Genomic DNA, 17691 nt, shown 5'->3' with positions numbered 1-17691 from the left:
AGACATGCCACCAGGACCAAACTGGAATTACAACTAAAACACACCAAAAGAAAACACAGAACCCTGAATAATCAACTGAAGACTAGCTGGAGTGAATCCTGATAACCAAGGATGGAAAGTGGAGACCGCATAGAGACTGGTAGGAAGGGCGGAGGTGTGAGAGGGCTGGACAAGCTACCACAGAGAGCAGCTAAAGTTACAGAGAGATATCACAACTGTGTGGGGTTGCCACTGAGGACTCTTGCATCTAATACCCAAGCTTCCCCCCACCCCAGCAGAGAGCACCAGAACTGAGAAAAGTGGCCACATAACATCTGACTGTGAAAAGCAGCAGGGTTGTGGTCTTCCAGGGAAAAACAGCTGGAAATACAGGCATCCTCTTAAAGGACCAATGCACAAAATCCATGTACAGCCACTTATCTTGTGCTCTGGCAGAGGGAGGGCAGAGTGGACTGGAGCTGTGTGACAGAAGCCAGGGTTGGGAGCTCTGGATGAGAACTCAGAAGGCAGACACTCTGATTTCCTGTGCTGAGTCATTCCCTCACTCTCTGCTGTGGAAGTCACCTTTCTCAGGCAGATATTTGCTATCCTGGAGGTTTTGCCTGATGGGAAGACAGTTGACCCACCCTATTGGAAAATACCTTGCACCATAGTGTGGAGTTTCTGAGGCCTATTAAGAGACTGAGAGCCCTAACCGGTTTGGCTCAGCAGATAGAGTGTTGGCCTGCGGACTCAAAGGTCCCAGGTTCGATTCCGGTCAAGGGCATGTACCTTGGTTGCGGGCACATCTCCAGTGGGGAGTGTGCAGGAGGCAGCTGATCGGTGTTTCTCTCTCATTGATGTTTCTAAACTCTCTATCCCTCTCCCTTCCTCTCTGTAAAAAATCAATAAAATATATTTTTTAAAAAAAGAGACTGAGAATAACAATTAGCTTCCAGGCAGAAGCAATTGCCCTACTCTATTGGGAAAACTCTCATCACACTTGTGGACAGTTGCCTGAGGGCTACTCAAGACTGAATCCAATCAGTCTGCAGGCAGAGGCAGTCTCTGGAGACTTTGAGTCTTTGCCTGATCTAATTCGTCAGAAACAGAATTTGACACTATCCTGCACTAAAGATTGAGAGGCATAGCAGAACTACCTAATACATAGTCAGAAACCCAACAGGCACCCAAAATGAGGAGACAAAGAAACAACCCCCAAATGAAAAAACAAGAGAATTCTCCAGAAAAAGATATCATTGAAATGGAGATAAGAAATTTATTTGATATAGAGTTCAGAATAATGATGGTAAAGATGCTAAACAGCATGAGAAAAGGTATGGTGACATAAAAAAAGAACAGTTGGAAATAAAGAATGACATGCACACAAAAAATAACACATTGGATGGACTACACAGCAGATTAGGTGAAGCTGAGGATCAGATCAGTGAATTAGAAAATAAGGTAGAAAACATCACTCAATCAGAGAACCAAAAGGAAAAAGCAACTAAAAAACAGGAAGACGGCTTAAGGGAGCAGTGGGACAACATGAAACGTAACAATATTCACATAGCAGGTGTGCTGGAAGAGGCAGAAATGGAGAAAGGGATAGAGAACGTGTTGAAGAAATAATGGCAGAAAACTTTCCTAACCTGGTGAAGGAAAAAGCCACATAAGCTCAGGAGGCACAGAGAGCCCCATGCAAGAAGAACCCAAACAGCCCACACCCAGACAAATTATAATTAAAATGCCAAAACTTCACGACAAGGAGAGAATCTTAAAGGCAGCAAGAGAAAAGCAATTTGTTACCTACAAAGGAGCTCCCATGAGGCTGACACCTGATTTTTCATCAGAAACTCTACAGGTCAGAAGGGAAAGGCATGAAATACTCAACATAATGGAAAGCAAGGATCTGAAACTAAGATTGCTATATCCAGCCAGGCTATCATTCAAAATAGACAGTGAAATAAAGAGCTTCCCAGACCAAAAAAAAAAAAAACATGGCTAAAGGAGTACATCACCACCAAGTCAACATTACAAGAAATACTAAAGGAACTGCTGTAATGAGAAGAGGAAATAGAGAGAGAAATCTCTATTTATAGAATTAAAATGGCAATAAATAAGTACCTATCAATAATAATCTTAAATGCAAATGGATTAAATGCTCCAATCAAAAGACAAAGTAGCTGAATAGATACAAAAACATGACCTAACCATATGCTGTATACAAGAGACCCACCTCAGCACAAAAGACTCACACAGGATGACAGAGAAGGGATGGGAAAAATTTTTCCAGGAAAATGGAAAAAAAAAAAAGCTGGGGTAGCGATACTCATATTTGATAAAATAGACTTCAAAATGAAGGCCATCACAAGAGACAGCAAAGATCACTACATAATACTAATGGGATCAATCCAACAAGAGGATAGAATCCTGGTAAACATATATACACTCAGTATAGGAGCACCTAAATATACTTTTTAAAACTTCTAGAGGACTTTAAAGGAGAGATGGACAACAATACAGTTATAGTAGGGGCCTTTAGTACTCTGCTGACTTCACTGAATAGATCTTCCAGACAAAATATTAATAAGGAAACAGTGACTCTAAAGGACACACTGGATCAGATTAATTTAACTGACATTTATAGAACATTTCACCCCAAAGCTGCAGAATATACATTCTTCTGAAGTGCACATGGATCATTCACAAAGATAGACCACATGTTAGGACACAAAACAAGTCTCTACAAGTTCAAGAAGATTGAAATCATATCAAGCATCTTCTCAGATCACAGTGGAATTAAATTAGAAATCAACTACAGTAAAAACACCCCAAAACATTCAAACACATGGAGGCTAGATAGCATGTTATTAAACAATGAATGGTTTACCAATGAGATCAAGCAAGAAATTAAAGACTTCCTGGAAAAAAAATAAAATTAACACACAACAACCCAAAATCTCTGGGACACAACAAAAGCAGTCTTGAGAAGGAAGTTCATAGCACTGCAGGCCTACCGAAAAACAAACAAACAAACAAAAACAAAAACAAAAATCAAGAAAAATTAATCATAAACTATTTAACCCTACAACTTAAAGAACTAGAAACAGAACAATAAGAAAAGCCCAGAATAAGTAGAATAAAAGAAATAATAAAGATTAGAGCAGAAATAAATGACATAGAGACAAAAAAAATCAATGAAACCAAGAGATGGTTCTTTGAAAGGATTGATGAACTGTTAGCCAGACTAATCAAGAAACAAAGAGAGAGGATCCAAATGAATAAAATCAGAAACAAAGGTGGAAAAGTAACCACTGACACCACAGAAATACAAAGGATTGTAAGAAAATACTATGAACAACTATATGCCAACAAGCTGGACAGTGTGAATGAAATGGACAAATTCCTAGAAAAATACAACCTACCAGGAAAAATCAGAAAACCTGAACAGGCCAATAACAATTGGTGAAATTAAAGCAGGAATCAATAAACTCCAGCAAACTAAAGCTCAGGTCCAAACAGCTTAACAGGGGAGTTTTACCAAACATTCAAAGAAGAACTAACACCTATACTCCTCACACTATTCCAAGAGGAAGAAACACTTCCAAGCTCTTTTTATGAGGCCATCATTATCCTAATTCCAAAACCAGAGAAAGACACTACAAAGAAAGAGAACTACAGGCCAATATCCCTGATGAACATAGATGCTAAAATCCTCAACAAAATATTAGCAAATCGAATCCAGCAATATATTTTTTTTGTTTTTGTTTTTGTTTTTTAAATATATTTTATTGATTTTTTTACAGAGAGAAAGGGAGAGGGATAGAGAGCTAGAAACATTGATGAGAGAGAAACATGGATCAGCTGCCTCCTGCACACCCGCTACTGGGTATATGCCCGCAACCAAGGTACATGCTCTTGACCGGAATCGAACCTGGGACCCTTGAGTCCGCAGGCCAACGCTCTATCCGCTGAGCCAAACCGGTTAAGGCCCAGCAATATATTAAAAAGATCATACACCATGATCAAGTAGGATTTATTCCAGGGATGCAAGGCTGGTACAATATTTGAAAATCAATAAACGTGATACATCATATAAACAAATTGAAAGACAAAAATCACATGATCATATCAATAGATGCGGAAAAAGCATTCAACAAAATCCAACACCCATTCTGGATAAGAACTCTCAGCAAAGTGGGAATAGAGGGAGCATATCTCAACATGATAAAGGCCACTTATGACAAAGCTAAAGCGAATATCATACTCAATGGGCAAAAACATATGACATGATATTGTACATAAAAAAACCCTAAAGATTCCACCAAAAACTACTAGATTTAATTAGTGAATTTGGCAATGTAGCAGGATACAAAATTAACAACCAGAAACCAATTAGAAAGAAAGTATGCACCCCTAAGTTCACAGCAGCACAATTTACAATGGCTAAGATCTGGAAACAGCCCAAGTGCCCATCAGTAGATGAGTGGGTAAAAAAGCTGTGGCACATTTACATGATGGAATACTATGGAGCAGTAAAAAAGAAGGATCTCTTGCCCTAACTGGTTTGGCTCAGTGGATTGAGCGTCGGCCTGCCGACTGAAGGGTCCTGGGTTCGATTCCAGTCAAGGGCATGTACCTTGGTTGCGGGCACATCCCCAGTAGGGAGCGTGCAGGAGGCAGCTGATCGATCTTTCTCTCTCATTGATGTTTCTAACTCTCTATCCCTCTCCCTTCTTCTCTGTAAAAAATCAATAAAATATATTTTAAAAAAGGATCTCTTACTCTTTGGAGAGTAGGTATTATACTAAGCGAAATAAGCCAGTCAGAGAAAGATAAGTACCACATGATCTCACTCATATGTAGAATCTAATGAACAAAATAAACTGATGAACAAAATAGATCCTGAGACATGGAAGCATAGAACAGAGTGCGGAACCTCAGAGGTAAGGCGGGGGAGGGTGGGTGGGTGGGAAGAAATCAAAGAACTTGTACACATCTATGCAAACCCATGGACACGGACAACAGGGTGGTGAAGACCTGGGGTGGGCGGTGGGGGCGCTAGAAAGGGTCAATGGGGGAAGAAAGATGATATATGTAATACTTTCAACAATATTTAATTTTAAAAATAGTTCTCTCTGCTCCCCCACCCAACATATGAAGTGAAGCAGGGACAGAAGAATAGCAGTAAACATCCCCATTCAGAAAGAAAAATGGGCGACACACACAGTTATTGGTCCATAGTAATTCTAAAATCTTACCTGGCAGAGGTGCCCCTCCTTTCCCTGGAAATGGACTGCTTCCTGGAACTGGTCCTCTAGTTCATTCTTCTCCATGTGGTAGGTTTTACCCTTAGAGCAGGGGTGGGCAAACTTTCTGACTCGAGGGCCACAATGGGTTCTTAAACTGGACCGGAGGGCCGGAACAAAAGCATGGATGGAGTGTTTGTGTGAACTAATATAAATTCAAAGTAAACATCATTACATAAAAGGGTACGGTCTTTTTTTTTTTTAGTTTTATTCATTTCAAACGGGCCGGATCCGGCCCGCGGGCCGTAGTTTGCCCACGGCTGCCTCAGAGTCTCAGAGTGGCCCATCCCTTTCTGCTTGGCCACATTTGAGAAGATATTGGAGGCTATGCCTTTCTGAGGTCGCACAGCATTCTTGGTCTCCTTTTTTTTTTTTTTTTAATATATTTTATTGATGCCCTAGCCGGTTTGGCTCAGTGGATAGAGCATCAGCCTGCAGACTCAAGGGTCCCGGGTTTGATTCCGGTCAAGGGCATGTGCCTTGGTTGTGGGCACATCCCCAGTAGGGGGTGTGCAGGAGGCAGCTGATCAATGTTTCTCTCTCATCGATGTTTCTAACTCTCTATCGCTCTCCCTTTCTCTCTGTAAAAATATCAATAAAATATATATATATAGATATATATATATATATATATATATATATATATATATATATATATATATATATCGATTTTTTACAGAGAGGGAGGGAGAGGGATATCGAACCTGGGACCCTTCAGTCCGCAGGCCGACGCTCTATCCACTGAGCCAAACCGGTTAGAGCCTTGGTCTTCTTGCTCCTAGAAATTTGGGAGCACTCAAGGTCATATGTAGTCTTGAACACCCATGGTCATATTCCCCCCACTGAGGCATTTTATTTGAATGTATGTATCACATCCCAGGATGTATGTATCTTCTTCCCAGGATTTTCCCTCCTGTGCGTGTTCATCGGGCTTCAGGGCCCGTGATGCCGGCTGAGGCTGTCAGTACAATGAAGCCAAACTGACGGGACAGGAGCAGGCTGTCCTGCCATTTTTCTAGACTCTGAGTTGCGCATCAAACCTGGGACTGACTACTCCACACTTCTCCAGCCTGCCTGTGAGGTTCACAATGCTCCCAGCTCTGTGGTCATCAATAATTTCAAGTTCCCCAAAGTCACCAGATGATGACTTTGGAGCACAGCCTAATAACCAGATGTTTGCCTCTCTTTTCAGCATTGTTGATACTCTGTTGTTGTTTTTTAACATTTCACAAATTTGCACGTCATCCTTGCACAGAGGACATGCTGACCTTCTCTGTGTTTTGTTTTGTTTTTTAAATATGGTTCTTTTAAAACTTTTTTTAAAAATATATTTTGATTTTTTGCAGAGAGGAAGGGAGAGGGATAGAGTGTTAGAAACATTGACAAGAGAGAAACATCGACCAGCTGCCTCCTGCACGTCCTCCACTGGGGATGTGCCTGCAACCAAGGTGCATGCCCTTGACCGGAATCGAATCTGGGACCCTTCAGTCCGCAGGCCGACACTCTATCCACTGAGCCAAACCGGCCAGGACAAACCTTGTCTGTATTGTTACAATTTTAGTATATGTGCTGCCGAAGCGAGCACAATACCTTTTTTTTTTTTTAATTTAAGAAACAGACATGTACTTTCTTGCAGTTCTGGAGGCTAGAGGTCCAAGAGCAAGGTGTCCTCAATATGTCTTTTTTTGGTTTGCAGACGGTTGCCCTCATGGCTTCTTCATGTGTCTGTCCCTCTGTTGGTGTGCACCTCTGGTTTCTCTTCATGTGTCCAAATTTTCTCTACTTAGACGGAAGCAGTCAGAGTGGATTGAGCACGATACCCTTGAGAGCATCAGCCAGGACACTCACACGCACCATTATGGTGGCTCGAGAGATGATGGAAAGAGCCACTCCTGGTCTTTTAAAATCCAAGCTAATGGCTTTCTTAGAAGGTAGAAGGCTTCTTACCTGTTTGATTCCTGTCAACTCAATGGGCCAACAGCTAAACTTACATTTCTTTTCAGACATTCCTCCTTTTATTTATTATTATCATTTAAAAATATTTTCTTATTGATTTCAGAGAGGAAAGGCAAGGTAGAGAAACATCAATGATGAGAATCATTGATGGGCTGCCCCTGCACGGCCCCTAATGGGGATTGAGCCTGCAACCCATCCTTCACCAGGAACGGTGAACTCCTGGTTCACGGGTCGATGATCCATCACTGAGCCACACTGGCCGGGCTGATTCGGAGTTTTTCATAAAGGGCATGCGAGCCATACACTTGATATGGCCCTTGTCACAAAGATGAGTGTTAATCAAACTTTGTGGCTTAAGAGTCTTGTCAGTTTTATCTTTCACTGGTTCAAATGTGGATCATTTGCCTGGAGTTGCTATATTCTCTTCCATTTCTCCTTAAAAGTGGCCAATTATTTTCTGAGCCAACTCTTTATTATAGTAACTTATCAACTGCACCCAATAGCAACTCATGCATGCTACCAATAGTCTCTTTCCTTTCCCAAAGGTTTTGCCTAAGGCCCCAAGCTCATTTGGATAGAATTTATATTCTTATTTATTTCCAGCTTATAGTTTAACCAAATGCTTCATCACTGCATAACACCCATCATCATCTTTCCAACTTCCAATGATAGTTTCCTCACCAGCCACTGTCCAGCTCCAAGATCAAAGTCACAGAATTCAGGTTTATTTCTTATTGTAGCAGCTCCCCACTTCTGGGTACTAGTTCTGTAACAGTTGGTTTAGACTCATTATGATGTGGTAACAACCAATCTCCAAGTATCAGTGGCTCACAGCAAACGAAGTTTACTTCTCATTTACATGACACGTCATTTTACAGGTGGGCTACAGCTCATCTTCATGGTATCTTAATTCTGAGTTGCAGGCTGAAGAAGTCTTGATCTGGTAATTGCTAGGCTCATGGCAGAGGGAAAAGAGAAGGGAAGCTACTAGACTACTCGTTGGTGCTTAAAGCTTCTATTTACATTTCTGCTCACATCCCATTGGCCAAACCAAATCAGAGAGTCAAGCCTGTTGTAAGTGGGGCATGAATGTCAAGTTCCGTAGGGAGGGGCCCCACAGGAATGACAGTCTGTATGTGGAATAATGCACTCTACCACGGGGTTGTACCAGAAATGTCAGTCATTGAGTTCATCTACTCCTTCTTAGACACTCTGCTACGGCATTTGGTATCATATAACCTCACATATATCTTGGTCAAGGATGAAATCTTGACTGCAGATAGACAAATTACAGGCAGGCCAATGTAGCCTGACCTAGACCAGCAGGCTCCTTTGCTTAGGCATTGAACCATGAAACACTGAATGAGCGAGGCAGCTAGCAGAGAGAGATGCAGCTGAAAGCTCGTGCTGCCAGATGGATTTGGAGGAACCACAACTAACCAAGACCCTGATTTCTGAAACTTAGGCTGACAGCAGCCACGCCAGGATTCCAGTGCACCCCTGCCCTTAGCGCCTCACTCAGGTCAGCATCCCACAGGGACGAGGAATGCACAAGGGAGCCTGTGAAACCTCCAGTTCATGTGCCCCTTTGTCTGCTAGGTCTGCTCAGACCTGCTGCTTCCTGTTCAAAACCTTCCAGGGCCCCCGAGCCCACAGGAGAAGTTCCAACTAATGAGCCTGGCATCCAAGCCCTCAACCTAACCATCTAGCCACCTCTTCCAGGAGGTCCTAGACAGCTTCCTGAGTGAGGCAGGGAAGCAGCCTTGTAGGGGTGGTGCTGTCCAGCATGGCCAGACAGAAGTCAGGTAGCACACACGGACCCCCGGCTGCACAGATGTGGCATGATCTCTGCACAGGCCTGGCAGTCTCTAGCAGATCCCAGTCGATGTCACAGGTGGTGCCGTTTTATTCTGAAGGCAGAAAGGCGAGGGAGGAGAAGATGAACAGGACAGGATTCTGCTGAAGATCCAAGCTGCCGGGGAAGAGATGGAGAATCAGGGAAGCCCAGAGGCCTGTGTCCAAGTCGGTCTTCTACTGGGACAGAACCTGGCGGCCGGCAGCTTCTCCACGGGGTAGACGTCAAACTGATTGCACACCGCTGAGAACGAGCCCTTTCCCATAGGTGTCATCTGCACACAGGGTGCCCCATCTCCAGCAGGACGGAGGCGTGGGTCCCCTCCCAGACGCGCGCAGGTGCACGTTCAGCAGCTGGGGCGCGGAACCCAGCCTGGCCTCTCCCGAGTCCCCTTCCCTGCGTCTCTCACAGGCTCATGATCTTCTTTCCACCTCTTTCGCAGGTTTGATCATGCCCCTTGCGCTCTGTGAACCAATCACTTTTCGGTGCAACAGTGGACTTGCTCTGAGGCCCCACCCATATCAACATTCTCCATCTAAAAATGCTGTTTAATACTGGGGTGCTCAGTCCGCCAGGACGACCTACAGACCAACCCCAGTGCTTCTCGGGAACAGCATTTAGGTCCACTCGCCAACGCTTCCAGTCGCAGCCGCCATCTCAACCACGCTGCATACACTCAGGGCCAAGTATACACACTCCCCCCAGCACAGGCTCACCGCCGCTCCAGGGCCACCCCAGGGCGCCCCAGGATGCCCAGCCACGGATGGAGGCAGCGAAAGCAGGGTTGTGTATCTGGGGTCCAATCCCACCTTCTGGCCCCTCCCCCAGTCCAGGTCACATGGAGCCCTTCCACAATGGGGTCACCACAGCATCCACATGTGTGCCCCCACTCGGTGGCAGAAGCAAGAGATACTGCGCTGGACAGGTTGGGCAGCCCAGAGCAGCAGCAGCCTGTGGATCAAAAGTGGGCTGGGACAGGCGGCCAGGACCCACCCGGAGATCTTGGAGGGTCAGGTGCTGCCTCAGCCCTAAAGCCGGGTGGCTGGAGGCAGGTGCCACTGCCAGCTCCAGAAACAAGGCACCTGCACTTGGAACACTTAGAAGTTTAGAGTTGGGGCCTGGAGCTCAAGCGCCCCATAAAAATCAGGCTCCCTGCCTCCTCTGCCTGCTCTAGCCACATACCCCTTAGAAATAGCGTGTGCTGACCCGGAGTCGCTGGCTCTCCAGCCGAACTCCTATGTAAAAGGCAAGACTTTTTTCTGGGCTCAGGGTCTGGCCTGTGGGACACTGCCTGGCAACCTCTCCCTTAACTGGCTCCTCATTTAACTCCACTCAAATGGCAAATCTGCGTCTGGCCCTTCCCTGTCCGCTGTATCCAAAGAAACAGCCTGTTCCTCACGATGGCCCACCGATGACCCCTCCCCATCCACACACATCTCACCTGCGCCCCAGCCTGGTCTGGCCCACCGCTCAGGGTTGGGAAGCCACAGTGGCCTTTCCCCAGCGACAGAACTGAGCCAGATGTGGGTGCTAGGCCTCCCGGCCCACGTGTTCCTGTGGGAAGTGAAAGGCCGGCCTGCTGGAGCCTGCCGAGGCCTGGCCAGGCAGCACGGCCAGGAGGTGGGAAGGCTGGACACTTGGAGGCCCTGGGCCAGCCCTTCCAGGAACACACATGCACAGGGGAGTCTCAGCCTTTTTTGTGTGTTTTAATTTCTTACAAAACCATGTGTCCCATCCAAACAGGACAGTGCAGGCCCTCCGCCAGCCATTGTGGCCCCAGGGGGAGGCCCCCACGAACAGGTGGCTGCCAACCCCAGGAGAGCCATCTGCCCCCCTGCACAGGCCGGTGTGAGGAAGGGGGTCCGGCGGCAGGGTCTGGGCTGCCCCCGCCCCAGCTGCTGGCAGAGGAGGCACACCCTGGGTCCCGGGCTCTGAGTGCCTGCAAGGGAAGGAGGGAGAAGAGGGTCTGAGGGGAGGAGGAGCGGCTGGGCCGGGGTGGGGCAGGCCGGGGGGCAGGCCCACAGTCTCACCAAGAACGCACGATGCTGCTAAGTCGTTACTGAGACGGCAATGACGACTACCAGAATGACGACAAAGACGGACACGCAGACGGCGATCAACACTTTCTTCTGTGGGGGAGGAAGGAGTCAGGGAAACTCACTCCGGGGGTGCGGGGGGCCACCCAGAGGAGGCTCACCTTCCGGGCCTTCCTCTGGCTCTCCAGGGCCCTCTTGACATGTTCCTGCCCACGTTCCACGTAGTCTGCTGAGCTCAGGATGTTCTTCTCAATCCGGTTGATCATCTCCCCCTGCTCGGAGGAGGTGGCAGCTCAGGCAGGTGGGGGCGAGTGGGGTAGGAGGGCCCAGTAGCTCACTCTGCCCACCGCAGCCCCAAACCACCAAAGGACATTCCTGGCAGAAAACACTGCACTAAGGAAGACACGGAGGCGGGACCACATCTGCCACAGTTCTCCCTCCTGAGGTGGCTTCCAGGCCCCTTCCATCACGTGGTGCCTCTGCTCTGCTCCCTTGACCCCCACAACCCTGACTCGCAGTGGGGTCTTGGGGCCAAGAGCCTTAAATAGTTCATCGCTTTTCACAGAGCACGAACTTTAGTCCCCTCAAAAAACTGACTGGTTTTGCCCGTTCTTCTAGGTCCGTGGTCGGCAAACCGCGGCTCACGAGGCACATGCGGCTCTTCGGCCCCTTGAGTGTGGCTCTTCCACAAAATCCCATGTGTGGGCGCCCATGAAACTATATATAACATTCCCCACCCCGGCGTTTGAAACTTCATGGCCCATGTGCAGAAGTCAGTATTTTGTGGAAGAGCCACACTCAAGGGGTCAAAGAGCCACATGTGGCTCGCGAGCCGCGGTTTGCCGAGCCACAGTTTGCTGACCACCGTTCTAGGTCCATCTCCCAACAGCTGTGCCGCCCTTCCTGTCCCTGCCTCCTCATGCATCACCGGCCTCCGGTCCCGGCACTCCTGAATGAAACCCCTTCCCGTGACTCCCAGCTATAGAAGGGTGCTGGCTGTAGCCCCAGCGGGTCAGCTCCTCCAGGACAAGGCTGGAAGCTCGCCTCGCCCCAACAACCAGGGCTACAGCAGAAATAACTCTTCCCACCCCAACCGTGTACAGATTTTCGGAGACAGGCCCTCTGGGGGGAAACTTTGACTCCAGCTCTTAGAGGTAGAAGGGTGTATTCTATTGGAAGAGCCAGGGTTGGGGCCGTACCTGGGGTGGGGTCAGGTGGCTGGGGTGGGGAATGTTATATATAGAAAAGTGGTCATCTGGGTAGCTGTAGAGGTGGTTGCAGCTCTGGGGCCCAGCTAAGGACGGAGGTAAGGGCCAGCCGTGAGGGCGTGGCCCAGAAGGGAGGGGAACAAAAGCCTGGGGGAGACAGGCTAAGAGTAGCTGTGGGCTGACAGTTTCGGCTGGAGGTCCGACTGAACATGGTCTCACATCTGGAGTCTGGGTCAAGCTCAGCCGGCCCCCTGGGCTGCCCACCTGCATCTCCACCTCAGTGGCCAGAAAAGTGAAGATCTCATGAAGTTCACGAATACTGCGTTCAAGCTGCTGGATCTCGCTGTGCCGGGCCGAGATCTCATTTAGGGCCTGCCGCGTCACCTGCGTGTCCTTCAGGATCTGGGGAGTGGACAGGAGTGGAGGGACAGGAAACAGGGAAGCCAGCAGCAGGTCAGGAGTTCGTGTTGAGGTTTATGGCAGCCCTCGGGTCTAGCACCGGGCCAGGGCCCTGCTGACCGACTCCTGGCATGCAAATCCATTCCCCCCTGGGCCTCAGTATCCCCTCAGTCAAAGAGGACCAGAGCTTGGAGAGGACGGGAGGCCCAGCAGAGGGAGGCTGGCTGTGGCCACTCACATTGGACACAAACACCTCGCTCTGCCCGCTGTCCAGCATCTGTTCTAGCTCCTCGTCAGACACCATTCCAGCATTTGCTGTGAAGGAAAAGGCCAGGTTGAGAGCTGGGTCGGGCTCGCCCGCCCTGTGGGCCAGGCTCCACAACTCACTGATCTTCAGCTGCCTCCGGATCCGCTCCACGTTCTTCTCCCGGTACTCGGACTGCATCGAGTTGCACTTGTTGATGAGCTCCACGAATTGCTGGGACAGGACCCCATGCTGCAGACAGAGAACACAGGCTGTGCCTCGCTACGAGGATCCTTGCCCAGTCTGGGCCTCAAGATCGCCACCGGGACAGCGAGCAGACAGCATGAGCTGGTGTAGGTGCTGCTGCCTTCCCAACCTGAAAGGCCCCCCCCCGATTCCCTCAAAGTAAAAGCCGAAGTCCTTACCAGGGCCTACATGACCTGCCTCTCCCCCATCTCCCCTCTGACCTTACCTCCTTCCACTGTCCCTCCCTCATTTCCTCCAACCACAGTGGCTCCTTCCTCCTCCCTGAACAAAGCACGCCCCTACCTTGGGCCTTTGCGCTCACTGCTCCCTCGGCCTAGAACGCTCGTGCCCCACGAAGGCCTTGAGTCTTTGCTCCAGTGTTACTGTCGGAATGCAGTTTTCTCCACTTGATTGAAATTGCCACCTGCCTCTGACAGCGCTCTCAACCCCTCTTCCTGCACCTTTTTCCTTAATACGTAACAATGTTCTAAAACACCGTACTTCTTTATTACGGTGACTGTCTCTCCCCACTGGGATGTAAGCTCCAGGAGGACAGGGATCTTTGGACTGCTGTAGCCCAAACAGCTAGCACTCGATACATACTTGTCGAATGCTTGCTAGACACCAACCTCACTGCTTAGACTCGGGGGGTGGGGGGGGGTAGGGTGGGGGGACGGTGCTGGTAAAGCCTGGCGTTCAGTCTGTTGCCCAGGTTTACAGGTCCAGCTGGGCCCTCAGCCTCTTACGCTGATGACCACACAGGCCCCCCTTGCAATGCCCTCTCACCTTGTCCATTTCCCCGATCCTTAGTCCTTGGAGTACCTTCCTCAGAGACACACCTGCTCTCCTGGCTTCAGCACCCTTTCGAGATGCCCAAACCGCTCCACCTTCCATCTCGGCCCTGCTGAGCTCTGGGCCCACTCACTCCAACTCTGACTTCCAAGAACTCCAAACCACTCCTCACGGGGCACCCAGAAGGGGCCAATCAGATCACCTCAAATCTTCCTAAGATGTTGATTAAATGACCTTCCCTCCAGGGAAGTTCCACTTCCTGACTTCCTGAATTCTGCCCATAGGGCAGAGGCTGTACCCGTCATTTATCACTGCTCCTTTTTCTTCCCCAAACAGAGCCATTAGCGAACAAGTCCTACCTCAGTAATGTCTTCCTCACCTATTCAAGCTTAACTTCCCATCTTGGCTCCTAGAAAGCATGTCTCCCATAGCTGAGCCCAGGTCAGATCTGGGGACTCAGCAACTTCTCATTGAATGAAGAAAAAGGCAGGGTGTTATAATGGATTGGGAATTCTTGATGTTGGGTGAGTCCTTTCTCTCTCTGAGCCTCAGTTTCCCCATTTGGAAAATCATTAGGTTGGACTTGCTGATCTCCAAGTCCCTTCCCTCTTCCATAAAACACTTGCTGAAATGTTCTAGTTCTGGGAATAACAAACCCACCTGCGTTTTTCTCATTCTTGTGTTGACTGAATTATAATTCTCATCAGCTTCCTCCTTCTGGGGCTCAATGGCTGTGGGAAGACACAAGGGTATTGTGGGGGACAGAGGGTGACCTGTGGCTTCTGAAAATTGGGGATCAGGACGCAGGGCCAGTGTCATACCCAAGCCACACTACAGAGAGATGCTTATAGCCATACGATTTTGGGGGGAAATATAATTTATCATTAAATGACTAATTCTAAGTCTCTGACAGGGGAAAGCATAGTTTTTCTTTGCAATACGTACATCAGCTAATTCCCAGAAGGATGCAGAGGCCTCCTAACAAAACCCCAAATGCCTGCCCAAAGAATGCACACTGGGCGGCAAGAATTTTAGGAGTAAATGGTTTCATAGTAAATAAAAGAACCCGAGAGGCAGGCATGTGCTGTGGAAAGTGCTATGGGCTGGAACACGGAGACGGAGATTCTAGACTGCTGTGTGACCTGGATAGATCGCTTGGCCTCTCTGGGCCACAAACTCCCCCAGATATGCCAGGAGCTGGGCAGGACCAAAGGGAAGGATCTGTCTCAGGTCCCAGGAGCTCACCCTTTAGCTGCCCGCGGATCTCCCTCCCCAGCTGTTTGATCTCTTCGCGCAGGTTCTGCAGGTCCTGCTTCATGCCTGAAAAAAGAAAGTAGTCCCTACCTCAACAAATCTCCCTTGCCACCACCTGCGTGGAACTACAATACCCAAAATGCCTCTGGTTGAGCATGCGTCCTGCACCCAGGTTTTCACTCACTCTCCTCGGGAAGGGGCGTGGCCAGGATGGTAACCTGCTGTTTCTCCAACTCGCGGACTTTATTCTCCAGCTTGACAATGGTCTGCCGAATTGTCCGGACCTGGGGAGGGTGACCGAGAGGGCTGAAGGAGATACGAAGGCCCTCCAGACCGCGCTGCTCCTCGGGTCCTCCAGCCCCCTCGGGAATCCAGGCAGAGACCCCAGACTCATACCTTCTGGAAGAACTCATCGTCCGGGCTCCCCAGCCGTGCCGTGCCCGGGTGAACCACCAGCGCGACCCGCTCCCTGTCCTCATCGTCCGAGCTGTCATCCCCCTGCCAGGGCCGGGGTCATTAGCATCACTTCCTTGCTGTGGCTCTCCCCGCAGGACTCACGGGCTTCCGGGTCTTTCCTTCCTCGCCCTCAGCCACCCCTCCCTGCCCCGAAGACCAGGAATCCTGCATTCCGGCCAAACCCCACCCCGTCCTCCCGTCCCAATTCTGCTGCCCCGACTTCTCACCTGCCTCAGCTCTTGGGTCCTGTCCCGCATGGCGGCCCGAGCTCCCTCTCCCCGCACCTGAGCCCTGAGGGCCTCAAGATTCTAAGTTTGGAACTCCCGTACTGCCCTCACACCCCGACACTCCCCTCCGCCTTCACCCTGAGGGCCCCAAACCCCCCACGAGCCGCCAGAGGCTCTGTCCCTGACACCATCCACAGTCAATGGGATGGTGCTACCCACGGGGACCTCCAGGATTCCACAGGTTGAAATTCCCTTTTCTTTCCCCCCCTCCCGCTCCCGCAGCCTAGGCCCCACCCTCTTTTGGATGATTCGGGGCATGCGCACGGGGTTGCGTCTCCTTCCCGTGGGAGGGAGAGGCGAAGGTCGGAAGCTGCAGCGCCCCGACCGGAAGCAAAATTGCCAGGATGTGAGAGCCCGCCCCCTTTACCGGAACTGTCTTCCCAAGGCAATCGCGTTGCCAAACGGGGTGGAAATGCCTCATTTGTACGTAATCTGAGAGGCCCTGCATCTCACATCACCCCACGGTGCACCCCCGTGTCACGTGACCGGTGGGGTCCCAGACCACAGAACGTGACGTTTTGACTGTCACGTGCCCCGGCTTCTGTCAACTCCTTCTCTGGAACACCCATGTCCCCACGACAGCTCGAGCTGCGCCCCTCCACCTCCCACGAGGCGGGGAAGGGGCGCTAACTAACTCCAGAGACCTTTTGAAGCAGTGGGTCTTAGGACCCTTGATGAATTCGGCTCTATTTCTTTTGGTCCAGAGGCGTGGGCAGACTGAAGACTTAGAATTTGGAGCTGTCAGCATCATGGGACCTTGAAATTCAGAAAATAATAAGATCCAGCGTCAGAATTGCAGGATTTTGAAGGCAGAGAATCTGGGGGTGGGAAGTGACCTCACCCTAGCAGAAATCTCTTTTCCCCCGCATCGTCCTGGCACAGCCTTCGACGACAGGTGGGCGGCTGGCGCCCTGCTTGGGCACAGCAGTCCCACCGCACTCACCACCTTATGAGCAGCCAGGCCATTTCAGGTTAGCTCAGGCTGAGAAAAGTGTCTGTATTATACTGAGCAGTTTGCCTTGCACCTGGCTCTACCCTCCAGGACCGCCCCCCCCCCTCCTCCACCACCACCACCCACATAACCAAAAATCTGCACATATTCCACATCATAGTTGACTGTGAGTTCTTGAACTCAGGGCATGACTGACTTTTTTAACCTGAGTTCCCAGCACCTGGTTCCCTACCTAACGGGCCCTCAGGAAATATCTGTGGACAGGATTTTAGCCGTTCATGTGTCTGAGGGTAAAGCTCATGTTCCTTGGTTTTCTCTATTAGGCTTCAGACCCTCACAGTGACACTTCTCTAACCCTGGCCCCTAGACGTTCATTCAATAGTTATTTATTGGGCACTTACTATGGGGTAGACGCTGTTCTAGGGGCAGGAGATACATAGGGCCTAACAAATAAAAATACCTTGCCCTTGTGGAACTTACTCAATAGGAAGAGTCCTATAGCCACTGATTGAGTCTCAGCGAACCTGGAATGCATATCAAGTCTCCTGGACCCCACAGCTCTTTGCAGGGTGCTTATAAAGGGTGTCCCAAAATTCACGCAAGAAGTAATTTTGATAGAAAACACAGGTTTATAATTAAAAATTGTAAATTTTTTATTGATTCATAAAGTATACAGTATAGGGTTATGTATGGAATAGTATATCGGGTAAATGGC

The 17691-nt window shown here is 49.3% G+C and overlaps 1 protein-coding gene and 1 non-coding gene across 2 annotated transcripts; both read right to left on the bottom strand.

Moving 5' to 3' along the window:
* Nucleotides 1-6501: 6501 nt before the first annotated feature.
* On the bottom strand, nt 6502-6606 carry LOC118657165. The gene has a single exon (XR_004967896.1). It is a non-coding gene; the product is annotated as a U6 spliceosomal RNA (small nuclear RNA).
* A 4257-nt stretch (nt 6607-10863) lies between these two features.
* Nucleotides 10864-16233, bottom strand: STX4 (syntaxin 4). Its single transcript, XM_036310326.1, has 11 exons — nt 15965-16233; nt 15678-15779; nt 15466-15565; nt 15273-15347; nt 14688-14758; nt 13133-13241; nt 12984-13060; nt 12611-12748; nt 11300-11410; nt 11133-11231; nt 10864-11041 (listed from the first exon to the last, which is right to left on the bottom strand). Exons 1-10 carry the CDS (start codon nt 15992-15994, stop codon nt 11151-11153), a joined length of 894 nt encoding a protein of 297 aa, XP_036166219.1. The 5' UTR covers nt 15995-16233; the 3' UTR covers nt 10864-11041; nt 11133-11150.
* Nucleotides 16234-17691: the final 1458 nt, after the last annotated feature.

The sequence above is a fragment of the Myotis myotis genome, unplaced genomic scaffold (assembly GCF_014108235.1).
Source record: "Myotis myotis isolate mMyoMyo1 unplaced genomic scaffold, mMyoMyo1.p scaffold_m19_p_5, whole genome shotgun sequence".
Taxonomy (NCBI): domain Eukaryota; kingdom Metazoa; phylum Chordata; class Mammalia; order Chiroptera; family Vespertilionidae; genus Myotis; species Myotis myotis.
The sequence above is the reverse complement of the archived record's forward strand: the minus strand, read 5'-3'. Positions and strand labels throughout refer to the sequence as shown.

Bases quoted from the DNA above. Each gene is read 5' to 3' on its own strand.
- STX4 (XM_036310326.1), bottom strand. From the start codon at position 15,994: ATGCGGGACAGGACCCAAGAGCTGAGGCAG. The intron at 15,780-15,964 runs GTGAGAAGTCGG...CGGCCCTGGCAG, and splicing joins GGACCCAAGAGCTGAGGCAG to GGGGATGACAGCTCGGACGA. The intron at 15,566-15,677 runs GTATGAGTCTGG...CACCCTCCCCAG, and splicing joins ACGATGAGTTCTTCCAGAAG to GTCCGGACAATTCGGCAGAC.